The 13121-nt window shown below is 42.4% G+C and overlaps 1 protein-coding gene across 5 annotated transcripts in view; it reads left to right on the top strand.

The window, feature by feature from the left end:
- The window catches only part of FRY (FRY microtubule binding protein), a 438786-nt gene that overhangs the window by 316775 nt on the left and 108890 nt on the right, over positions 1-13121 (top strand). For all 5 annotated transcript variants that reach the window (XM_069601592.1, XM_069601589.1, XM_069601588.1 and 2 more), the window contains 2 exons: positions 3614-3721; positions 12517-12775. In XM_069601592.1, the coding sequence (XP_069457693.1) occupies positions 3614-3721; positions 12517-12775 (367 nt within the window). The remainder of the gene's footprint in view (positions 1-3613; positions 3722-12516; positions 12776-13121) is intronic.

Genomic DNA, 13121 nt, shown 5'->3' with positions numbered 1-13121 from the left:
TACAGAATTATTTTTAATGCATATTTAGCAGTATGGCAAGTTAAAATGAAAACCTCCTCTACAGAGCTCCACTTAAAATCTGCAGCCATTCCTTGATTCAGGGTGGTTTCTTCCATAGTTTCCCAGTGTCAACACAAATATATATTTTTTTAATAAAAATGGGTTATACAATGTATATTTTCCTATAGCTTGCCAGTCATTTGCTTGAAATGATATGGAGTGCATGTTGCTATAGACTTTTCAACCAAAATGATAGCAGAAGTGATAGTGACCAAAGTTAATAACATTGAAATCTTGTCTACAGCTCTAGTACTTATCTCACAAATTGCCAGATTGTCCATAAACCTTTAACTTCCTTATTATGTACTCTTTGAATATGTTTAAGCAATTTTCAATTGATAATGTAGAAGATACAAGAAGTGCTTTTAAAACTTCCTCCATATAGTTGTTTCCTTTGAAAACAGTCAAGAAATGAAAGATGTTTAAAAGAAAACTATGAGGGACTTGCCTGGCCTTTCAGTGGTTATGACTCCACACTTCCACTGCTAGGGACCTGGTTGGGAAGCTTAAGATCCTGCAAGTCATGTGGTGCGTCCAGAACAATAATAATAAATAAAGGAAAACTATGTTTGTAATGCAGAGGTCATAGAACAGGTCAGGACTAAAACATATTCAAAACCTTAAATGGATACAGGTTTAAATGTAAGTGTAAACATTTCATTTGTATTTTAGTAATACCTCAAACCTTTTCTAAGGTGATTCTTAACTTTTTCCTAGTCAACCATCTTAAGACCCTCAAATTGGGCTAGAAAAAGTTTTTGTGCTAGGTTTTAAAGCAGACCGTTAAGTGGAAAATATTTAATGGCTGCATTTCTAAAACACAGGGAGAAACATTAGAGAATCATATAAGCATTTAGGGAAAGAGAGTTGAGGTCCATACCATGCTAATGGAAACGGTTATTGGAGTTGGTATTTGAGGTTGGTCCAGGCCCTGTGTAGGGTGTGAACTTAAACATGAAGCCTTCCGTGTTGCTGTCTCCATTTCTCATCCCTCTTGTGCTTTATGCTGGCAAAAATGGTAATAATAGTAAATATAATAATATGTTTGTTAATAATAATTATACAATGTCTGCTAATAAATACTATGTTATTTGGGGCTTCCCAGGTGGCGCAGGTGGTAAAGAACCCACCTGCCAATGCAGGGCATACAAGAGACACAGGTTTGATCCCCAGGTTGGGAGGATCCCCCTGGAGTAGGAAATGGCAATCCACTCCAGTACTCTTGCCTGGAGAATCCCATGGACAGAGGAGCCTGGCGGGCTGCAGTCCATGGGGTCACAAAGGGTCAGACATGACTGGGTGCACACACACGGACTTCCTATAAAAGCCGAGGGAGTGAGGACTGCAATAAAAGGACACCAGGCACCATTGAGAGTTTCTAATCTGGGCTCGCTTTATCAGCTGGGAATTCTGTCTGGCAGAATTTGTCATACACTTCAGGCCAGGTGGGGTCAGTCTGTTTTCCGACAGATAGGAATGTAATCCCAGGTGTTTAAAACATCTGGAGAGCATGTCAGGAGAGCTATTGAAATGACTCTGTGTGTCACACATGAGCACTCACATCAGTCACCAGGCTCTAACTCTTTCCAGCCGCCACAGATATCATTTGAAGTCTGCTCCTTCCTTCAGTTGATTGGAGGCCACTGTGCAGAGTCTGTGTGCATCCCCTGCAAAATGACCATGGAAAAGGAGAGAAAATAATCTTATAGCTTCCCACAAAAACAAAGTATTTTAGAAATGACAGATGTCTTTTTTTTGTTTATATATATAAACAGTTTTGTATTCATTCCTAATAAAGTTACAAACACATGCTAAAAAGTAGTCACAGAGCGAAATTGCTGTCCGATTATCCTCTTTAGCTTACAGAGAGCATGGATTCTGCTCGTTACATTTCTGTTCTAACACAGAATAGAATATGCTATTCCAGGAAGAAATTGCTTCTGTGCTACTTTGTGTTTTCATTATTGTGTCCTAGGACTGTGTTAATTTGGTGCCGATTTTGCATTAATTCTCAGAGGAGTAAATCAGAATTTAAATATGCTGTTTTATTTTATCACTTAAGCCATTTGAAAGATTTGACGTGTAATTTAGTTTTCCCATAAAGGTTATTGATAAAATATATGGTTAAGAATCAGTTACCTACTTAAACTAGTAAAAATTGAAGTAATTTATCACCAAATGTATGTTTTCCCTTCACATTTTACAGCAGAATATAGAAGGCATTGTTGTTTGTCTAGTCGCTCAACTGTGTCTGACTCTTTTGTGACCCCATGGACTGCAGCCCGCCAGGCTCCTCAGTCCATGGGATTCTCCAGGCAAGAATACTGGAGTGGGTTGCCATTTCCTTCTCCAGGAATCTTCCCAACCCATGGCTCGAACCTGAGTCTCTTGTATGTTCTGCATTGGCAGGCAGGTTCTTTACTGCTGAGCCACCAGGGAAGCTGCATCAGTTCAGTTCAGTCACTTAGTCATGTCCAACTCTTTGCTACCCCATGAATCGCAACACGCCAGGCCTCCCTGTCCCATCACCATCTCCCGGAGTTACTAAAACTAACTTCCATTGAGTCAGTGATGCCATCCAGCCATCTCATCCTCTGTCATCCCCTTCTCCTCCTGCCCGCAATCCCTCCCAGCATCAGGGTCTTTTCCAATGAGTCAACTCTTCACATGAGGTGGCCCCATAGAAGACATTAATTAGCTTAGAAAGAGGAAATCTCCATAGAGGTCAGGACCATTGGTATAATTTTAAAAAAACAGAAATGGGTGCACAATTATATACATTTCAGGATTTTACTTGACAATATGAAAGACTTATTTTTGGATGCACTAAAAAAAAAAAAAAAAAAAGTGAAAACCAGCAGTGAGAAGCATAACTCATTAGAGAAGCTTTCGGATTTTGTGTTTGTAACAGGCACCATTCCTTGTATACATTAAAATCCTATTTTTCAGTGCTAAATGTAGGAATGACTATAATACATTTCTTACATGCTGATGCATTTAGGCATTTTAGTAAATTCAGTATCTTTACAGCAGCCCACAGGGACCAAACCTACAGAAAGCCACTGAATAGAAAGATGTATGATAGAATGCTTCTGCTACTGACATTTTCCTCTTTAGATATGTACCTCTGTCCAACATTTACATGTTCATAAGTTCTCTTAGAACTGGCCAAGCTATAAAGGGCGTAAATACTAAGAATAACATGGAATTTTAATCGTAATGCTTTTTTAAAGTTAGCTGATGTTTGCTAAAACAAAAAATTTTAATTAAAAATGTATTATTGAGAACTCACAAACTAAATAAGTATAAAAGGAATTTTAAAAATTAAACTATCAAAGGATAGCTTTTGTGAGTTTCTAACATTTATACTTTTGAGGCTATTAAAGCTTAAAAGAGCACTAAAATAGCTTTGTTTTTAAAAAATAATGTGGAGCAGACACCAGGTGGTGATTCAGAAGGCCTTGATTCTAGTCTTTGTTTACATATTTGACCAATTTTTAAAAATGTTTTCACAACCTTTGACTTATGTTTAAACTTTGTCTTCACATTCCAGGGGTGAGAGAAAGCCAAAAATAGATCTTTTCAGGACCTGTGTTGCTGCTATTCCTCGACTGCTTCCTGATGGGATGTCAAAACTTGAACTTATTGACCTGCTGGCGAGGTAGGTGAGGACTGTGGTGGGCATTTTTTCACCAAACTCAATTTTAATCCTTTGTCATGATTCCTAAAAGAATGTTCATTTTAAAAATGGACATTTATTAACTCTCAGTACTATCTAGCATGCCCAGAAAGAGTAAAGAAATGCTTTTGGTTTCAGCTTTGTTTTTTTAACTCCCATGCTCAAGAGGTTTAAAATTCAATATAGAAGCAAAGACATAAGCACATAAGGTAAGTAGTAATCTAAAGCCTGAACTTCTGCAAATTAATGGCACACAAAATATGTGATACCTGAAATCAGAGGGTAGGAGGATTACCGTGGTCTGGGGATGGCAGCAGGTGACTCCTGGAAGATGGTGGAACGTGAGCTGCCCTTGAAGGAAAGACAGAGTCAGAGATGAAGAAGGAGTGACGTGAGGACAAGGACAGAGGCGGGACCAGGACATGACATGAGTCTGTTCAGGAAAAAGTTCGCTCAGGATCTGATTCTCAATCTGAGACCCACACCCCTGGAGGGCCAAGAAACAGGGATCCCAAGCTAAGTTTTGTAGTTTTATACTTCAGAAAGCTTCCAAAATCCATACATTTATCCCCCACCATCCTCCATAAGAATGCACAGTCCAGCTTGAACCTCGGGTTAATCTGCTTTGAATGAAATGATATTATTGTACTTAAGTAAGCTTGATTTTTCTCATGTTGATCTGAAGTTCTGGTTGACAGTTATGCATGTCTTTAATTTAAAAATCATAAGTGACTTATAACCTGAATACATTTGGAAGACAAAATCATTAGAAATGGGGTTTGTGGAAAGGGTGGAAGAAGGAAGAACAAAAGTCATCATGATTTGAAAAAAAGAAGAAAAAGGAGTTTGGAAACCCCCTGATAAAAAGAAATAGAAATGACTGGAGAGGCATATTTTCAACTAAGTTTACTACTACCTGAGGTGTTTGGACTTATGGAGAATAACATGATAAAAGAAAGTAGTATTTCTGGCTGGGTAATCTGATAATGGTGGAAAGCCCAGAGAAGGATAACAGATATTGATGCTGATTTGATTAAAGATGTATTATACATAACCTTATTTATCCACGGGACTTCCCTGGTGGCTCAGATGGTAAACAATCTGCCTACAATGTGGGAGACCCAGGTTCAATCCCTGGGTTGCGAAGAACCCCTGGACAAGGGAATGGCAACCCACTCCAGTATTCTTGCCTGGGAAATCCCATGGACAGAGGAGCCTGGTGGGCTGTAGGCCATAGGGTTGCAAAGAGTGAAACACGAATGAGCGACTAAGCACTTATGCACAGAGGGTGGATTCCCAATGCATGATAAACATGGTGATTTGGAGGTGGGAGGAGCCCAGGAAGAAAGAGACCAAGATACTCTAAAGGACCATCCAGGCTAATACGGAGTCTCCCAGTGTGATGGCAAAGACTGACTGTAAAGAAAAGACAAGTGCCAAAGTCACCCCAAGATGTAGAGGTGCAGCCTGTCCATTTGCCATAGACAACAGTGGGGAGGGTGCTGTGACCAGAAGACCAGTGTTGATATTTCCACAGAGGAGAGGCTCTGAGTGAGAGGGCTTCAGGGGCACTGTGGAATCAGGGGACGAAAGACCGCTCTCCGTGGCCACTCAGGTTCAACTGAACCTGTGTCTGACTCTTTGTGACCCCGTGGACTGTAGCCCACCGGGCTCCTCTGTCTCTGGAATTTTCCAGGCAAGAGAATGAGGGGCCAGCATCTTGAAAGTTGTGGGGGAGGTGCCCCGAAATGGGAACGATACTGATTCCCTTGGGAAGTCTTGAATTTTGCTTCTCTGCTTTGCCATTTGACTAGCCAAGTGATCTAGATGAAGTATTTAACCCCTCAGCCTGTCTTTTGCTCACAAGCCTGTTGAGAGGGCTCACAGACGACCTGGCAGCATTTGGTTCATCTGAAAGTAAATGTCAACAGGGAAAAGACAGCTATCAGTTAAACTGAAGTAGAAGCAAAGTTCACTTATTTCAGTGACTTTCTAACTGGTGATGATTATGTAACCAAACCCTTTGAAATGCTAAGTTTTTAATGTCGTGCAGCCTTTTGGTAACATCTCTAGTGCTCTTTTGCTGTAAATCTGAGTGGGAGACTCTTTATCTCTGAAATCACCTTGATAGCGTCCAGTGACGCCTGGGTCTGCAGACCCTCCGTGCCTGGCATGTCAGGAGGGAATTCTGTCAGACGTGGTTGGAATGGCAATGCTATTTATAGTGTATCGTGTTTATTATTGTGTACATTCTTACAGAGTCCAAAGCAGTGGGTCCTGTTTTTATGAGGGGAAAGAACAAATAAATATTCTTGAGAGTTCAAGTCTCGGGGTGAAGTTGAGAAGATGACTGGACTTATATGGGAAGCCTGTGAAGAGGCCTTTTTCATAAGCTTCAAAAGAAGCTGGAGGCTGTTCTCTCAGGGGAAGGATAACTCAGAGAGCTGGCCCTCACACTGGGTCCATTAACCTATGAGAAAACGATCCCCTTCAGCTCTCAAGAAGGTCACAGGGCAGAAGTGAAGAAGCTGAAGAGCAGTAAATGGGGGTTCCAAGCCTTCACTCGCTTTATTCCCCTACAGTCCAGTCACATTTGGATTCAGTTGACTTCTGACATGGTCTCATCCGAGAGCTGTGAGCCCTTTTATTTCAGACAGTCTCGTGGTCACATCCATGGTACATTTTTACCAGAGAAAAACTTGGTTTGCTTCATAATCGGCAAACCAACTTTCATGCAGGCTCTGCTGCCCCTCACAGCTCAGTTCCCTGAATGAGTGTTGACTGAAAATATATATATACTGATACGGGGTGAAAGTTGTGTTAGGTTTTACCTGGGGCAAAGTAAGGGCTGTAGCCCAGGAGACAGCATTTCAGACAGCTCTGAGAAACTGCTCCAAAGAGGTCGGGAGAAGGTCAAGTATATATGTGGTTTCAGTGAAGGGGAAATATGCAAAATCAAGCATATATTTTTTGCAGAAGGTTTCTGCTAGTCTCCTGAAGGCAGCTGCTATTCATGCAGAGCACATGTCTCCATGATGGATTTTCGTGCTCTTCTAGATATGAGGAGATATAAGAATTAGGCTCATAGAATCTTCTCCTGAAAATATCTTACTATCTGAAGACCTGCTCTGCCAGTTTTTCCCAGAGCACAGTGTGCCCCATTCCTGATCTCCATCCTGAACTTCTTTCAGAAGGTGTTGAAGGTCAGCAGCTGCAATGGTTCATAATTTAATCTTTGTAGAGGTAGATGGCAAGAGTCAGTTTTTAGTGACAGGAGTTTCAAGGATTGTCCTCTAGAGGCTCCCTTCCCAGCATTAAGTCAAAGTGAAAAGTGAAAGGGTTGGTTACTCAGTCGTGTCCAACTGTTTGTAACTCCATGGACTGTAGCCCGCCAGGCTCCTCTGTCCATGAAATTCTCCAGGCCAGAATACTGGAGTGGGTAGCCTTTCCTTTCTCCAGGGGATCTTCCCAACCTAGGGATCAAATTCTGGTCTCCTGCATTGCAGGTGGATTCTTTACTGTCTGAGCCACAAGCAAAGAAGGGGGAGCTTACTCTTCTCCTTGGCAGTTGACATCTCTTTTCTCTTTCACTTCCCAAATGTTTCCTGCTCTGCCCTTGACAAGAGGCTCCTTCATCACTTGCTATAGCACTCTAGTTGCATTCAGGCTTTGCTGACCCTTCTTTCAAAAATATGAAATAGGCTTGTGAGAATTAAACAATGGATACAAATCACTTAACATCAGGGCTAGAACACAGCAAGCTCTGAGCAAATGTTAGTTGTTATTTTTAGGCATCTTTGAATCTGAATAACGTACGATGCCACAACGTACAGTTTCATATACATGATGCAGGAAAGTGGGCACACGTTCATTCCTATTTTCAGACAAGGAGCTTGAATTTCAGAAGAGTAAAAGTCAGTTGCTCAAATTTATAGAATTTTCCTGAAGCAGAATGGAAGTGACAGATGTCATTGGTTTTATGCAATTCATGCACATTTTATGGAGTGTTTCTTTTCAGTTGGTAGAACTTTGAGGTCATGCATTCACAGTTCCACCTTTGGTAGTATCTGAAAAATACTTAAATTTACCATTTATCATTGGTTCTTTAGCCTGTGTGTATATAGCAGAGGGTGGCTGTTTTGAGTAGCCAGGTGAGAACATACTGCCTTGATAAACCCCTTAATAATTTTTTTTTTTACTTTATAATTTTATCTTATAATTTTTTAGCTTTTTATTTTGTACCGGGGTATAGCCAATTATGGAGAAGGAAATGGCAACCCACTCTGGTATTCTTGCCTGGGAAATCCCATGGACAGGGGAGCCTGGCGGGCTGCAGTCTATGGGATCACAAAGAGTCAGACAAGACGTGGCAACTAAACAGTATAGCCAATAAACAGACAATGTTTGTGACAGTTTGAGGTGAACAGGGAAGAGACTCAGCCACACATTACATGTATTATACATGTCTCCATTCTCCCTCAAGCTCCCCTTCCATACAGGCTGCCACATAACATTGACCAGTGCTACACAGTAGGTCCTTGTTAGACCACTTCATCTTATTTCTGCATTTTAATTGAGAAGTAGTTCAAGGCACTGTAAATAGTGGAAGCTCACTCTCTTCACACCTTAGAGAGGAAATTTCTACTGCTCCTGGTGTGAACATTGCAGAGGTTAACAGTCCACTTGTTAGCATGTGTTGCTCCTCTTAGAAACCCTGGTCTCCCTCTGGGCTTTCCCTTCTCAACCATTTCTTCCCCTTCTACCCTTGGTGATGTTGTGGGCCAGCAGGTCCCTCATACATCTGATAACCTTTGGTCGGTCCTGCCAGAGTTGAAATGAGGCTGTCCTTCCTAATGGAGCTTTTCTTCTGGGTATAGTTTGTGAATTTGCAGTCGCTCCCAGCGAACCTCCAGCAACAAAACTCTTCAAAGCGACTGAAGAGCCAGCTCCACCTGAAGTGGAGCTCACCTTTATGGAAGTATTTTTGGTTCAGTGGTTTGTCTGGTCTGACCAACAAAGAAGGCGGCCTTGCTCAGGCTCTGGGTTTTCCCCACTTAACCCACATCCTTACTCAGCATAGTGCTCGCACTGTACCCCTGACCTACACCCCTGACTCCAGGCAGGGCCTTGGGACCATTGGCCGTGGCCACCTGTTGAATCAGGCCACTCCGGTCCCTGCACCCCGTGCCAGCTGCCAGTGGAGAGGGGGACGAGGGATGACACACGCAGCTGATGTTGGCAGTAGCGGTTTTTTGGGTGTGCTTGACTCCTGTGTCACGGTGGAGTCCTTTCAAGCCCTGTCGGTGATCTTGTGTGTAACCATATACTTGTGACCCCATTTTCAGCTCCTGGAAACCAGATCAGCTTCTTAGAAATTTTCCCTCAGGTCCCCCAAGCTGGTCAGACTTCCTGAGTTGCCTTCTTTAAACGTCTCTCTGCTCTCTCAGTTGCAGCCTCCAGATTCTCACAGGACTGTTGTTTATTGTAATCACAGGTGTTTATGTTACTGGCAAGAGCCCATCCTTTTCTGATTTCTCAGTGGGATGGCTCTGCCGGGGTTTGGGGCGCCCTCTCCTTAGCCACTCCTCACTCACTGGACCAGGAGGTTTCGAGTAGGTCGGCCAGCATCAACAGCCTCCTGGCACTTCCTGCATCCTAGGGGTGGCTGAGCATCTTTCTCGTTTGCCTCTGAGTCTTCTTTTCCTTTTTAGTCAGCTAAAATCTTTTGCCCACTTTCTCTTTTATAATATTCAATCCCGTGTGCTCCACAAGATGATGCTGTGATTATCTGTTAAAAATCTAACAGAAGTAAAAATGAGAAAGTTCTGGGTGGAAGAAGCAGCAGTTGTATGTGATCACACAGCTCCATACTCTCCAAGGAACAGTGCGGGAGTGGGGGGACCCCAGCCCTTCCCACAGCACCTTCCTCTTCTCTCTCACCTGCTGCCACTCAGTCTTGCCTTGATATGTTATTTTCACCCCATCTCAGTTCCATGACACTGGACCTTTTTCTTCCACAAACATTCCACTTCTGTTATCAACTGAGCCTTTTATTCCCAAAGCTCTCTCCCCTCCCTGGTCCTGTCTGTCTGTACTCCAGGAATGTTTTTGAGTGTTTTCACCAGTCAAGCATGTGAATAGCATTATTTCAAGAGCAGTGGTCACCAAAAATAGCAAGGGCTGCACCAACTTCAGGCTCTCAGAGTCCTTATTGTGATCCCACACTGTCAGTTTAAAATGAAGACAGATTCCAGATTGCAAATTGTGAATGATGACAAGGTGAGATGAAGAGTAGAGTGGGTCTCATTGGAAATCCGAAAGTACTGGAACTTCTGAAAAGCTTCATCTAAATGGACCATGCCATGGTTTTTTTCTTGACTTTGACTCTAAAGAAATGTGCTTGCCTGGTTTCTTATATATAATAAAACAGCACAAACTGGGTGGTTTCTATAACAGAAATGGATTGAAATACAAAGGAAGTTTGTGATGTCCTTCCTTAGTCCTTAATTAGAAGCCCCAGGTTTAAGACCTCTGTGTGTTCTTTTAGCAACTGTGATCTGCTTGATAATTGCAGACTTAATAGCAAGTCTGCCCTGAAGAATTAGCTTTTCCTTCTCAGCATCTTTGTAGAACTTGACTTGCTTTTGGAACAGAAAAATACAGCTTTCCTGCTTATGAATGAGCTTTTGCCTGGTTATCTGGTCAAATTTGGACCAATTAGTGTACTTCATGCTCTAAAGCAGCGGTCCCCACTTCTTTGGGACGTGGGATCAGTTTCATGGAAGACAATTTTTCCACAGAGGGGTCGATGGGCAGGGGGGTGGTTTCAGGATGAATCAAGCTCATTACATGTATTGTGTATTTTATATCTATTGTTATTACATCAGCACCACCTCGGATCATCAGGCATTAGATCCCGAAGGTTGGGAACCCCTGCTCTAGAGAATAAGGATATTCCATATTAAGTTTCTGAAATACTGTCTATTCAAAAAAACGTAACTGTTCCAGACCTGTTTTGTGGAGAAAACTTTGCATTAAAGATGAGAAGTCCTGAGCTAGAATCCTGGACTTTGAGAAAGTTCCTTAACCACTCTGGTTCACAATTTCTTTTTCTATTGGTTGAGGACATTAGGGGGCCTCTGTTGACTCAGCCACCTTCTTCTTGAACACTAAACACTTCCAGGCTGCTGAGCCCTGGAAATTCTACATCCTAGGTATCTTCACTCTCCCTCTCTCCCTTCTTCGCGTCTTCTCCTCCTTGGGTCAGGCCTCCGCCACTTGGTGCCTGAGTCACTGTAATGACCTCCCAGATGGTCTCTGCCCTCAGTCTTGTGACCTCTTCAAGGCACCCTCCGTATTCCTGCCTAACTTTTTTTTTCCCTCAGATGTGAGCCTCATCCTGTTACTTTCCTCTGTAACTTTCAGAATCAATTCATTTTCTTCCTGTAATAGCTCCCATGCACGAGGTGCTCACATGTACTCCATGCTTGCTGTGGTGCTCAACACTGCGTGGATCATCTCAGGAGCTCACAGCAGGCTAATGAGATACACGTACAGCTGTTATCCCAGTCTCCTGACTGGGGCTCAGAGGCTGAGAGGTTCAGCAACTAGCACGTGGTCGCATAGCTGTTCGTGACAGAGGCAAAGACAGCAGTCAGGTGATCTAATTCCAGGGTGCACACACTTAACCTCTTAGTGCTATGTCACCTCCTTGGGTGGCCCACAGGCCCTCGATCGAACCGCCCCTGCTCCCTCTCCAGGCCTGTCTCACGCCTCGCTCTAGCTAACACTCTACCCGGTAAACACAGCCAATCTAAGGGCTGAATCTTAGGAGGGCCTCAAAATGTGTGTATATTAAATAAGTGGATGAGTAACTCGATAAAGAGTGATGTTAGCTCTAATGCTGCATACCGATGTTGAGATTTACTATTATCGTGTTCTAGCTTAAATCACAAATACACTGCTATTCTTCAGTTGACAGACTCAAGATTTCTCAACTCTGGCATCATCAGCATTTTATTTTACATGAATGTTGATAGAAGCTTTATTTCTTATAATCAAAACACAGAAACTATCCTTATGCCATTCAGGGTGAATATTAAACGTTATTAAGCCATAACATGGAATACTGCTCATAGAACAAGCTGTTGACTGTCAGCACTTTAGGCCAGATAATTCTTTGTCATAGCCATTGTCCTGTGCACTGTAGGATGTTTAGCAGCGTCCTTGGCTTCTACCTCTACACAAATACCAGGAGCACCCTCCCAGGTTGTAGCAACCGGTAATGTCTCTAGTCGTTGCCAAAAATCCCTTGGTGGGGGCAAAACCAATTGAGGATAACTGACCTAACTTTTAATTGTTCATTTTCACTCAACTTCTGGACGAGTCCTCCAGTACCATCTTGAAGAGTGGTAAGCTTTGATACTATTAGAGCTTATTTTATAGTCAGTAATATATTAAAAAGTATATACAGCTAAATGCAACATGGTGCCTTGGATTGCATTCTGAAACAGGAAGGACATTAATGGAAAACTGGTAAAATCTGAATAAAATCTGTATTTTAGTTAATAGCATCAAACCAATGTTAACATCTTAGTTCTAATCAACTGCCATGGTTACCTAAGATGTTAACATTAGGGGAGCTGAGTGAAAACCGTCATATTAGGTGAGGGTAACCCATTTTCAGACACAGATAAAAGCAGAGCCCTACATGTGTTCCTTTATAGCTGTAGAAGAAAAACTACTAACTGACATCATTGTCTTCACTCATCTTACAGGCTCTCTATTCATATGGATGATGAACTGCGACATATTGCCCAAAATTCTCTTCAGGGTTTACTTGTCGACTTCTCAGACTGGAGGGAAGATGTCCTGTTTGGCTTCACCAACTTCCTGCTTCGGGAAGTAAATGACATGCATCACACGCTCCTCGACTCGTCTCTCAAGCTCCTGCTCCAGCTGCTCACCCAGTGGAAACTGGTCATACAAACGCAAGGCAAAGTCTACGAACAGGCCAACAAAATCAGAAATGCAGAGGTAATTTTCACGCTCTTCCCATTAATTGATGTTCTTTTACAGAGTACGTATATATAGATAAGTGGCAGCCCAGAGAACCTTCTGGGTTCTTATTTCCAGCTGTCTAGGAACTTTCTTCCCAGGCGTGACCCTGAGTTTTTCCATCTGCTTAATCTGTGACCAAGAAACTCAGGGCATGATTATGTCACATCAGGTTAGACTTATTAACAAGGCATTTAGAAAGTAGAAATTGTTTTCTTTCAGAGAATTAGGTTTCAGAATCTGTTTGTATGAGCAGATGACCATAGGGAAGAGATAATAGAGGTGGAGGTGGATCTCGCTGTAGATGTGGAGATGGATCTAGGTA

This window comes from Ovis canadensis, chromosome 10 (genome assembly GCF_042477335.2).
Source record: "Ovis canadensis isolate MfBH-ARS-UI-01 breed Bighorn chromosome 10, ARS-UI_OviCan_v2, whole genome shotgun sequence".
In the NCBI taxonomy this organism is placed as follows: Eukaryota; Metazoa; Chordata; class Mammalia; order Artiodactyla; family Bovidae; genus Ovis; species Ovis canadensis.
This window is presented reverse-complemented; position numbering and strand designations above follow the sequence as displayed.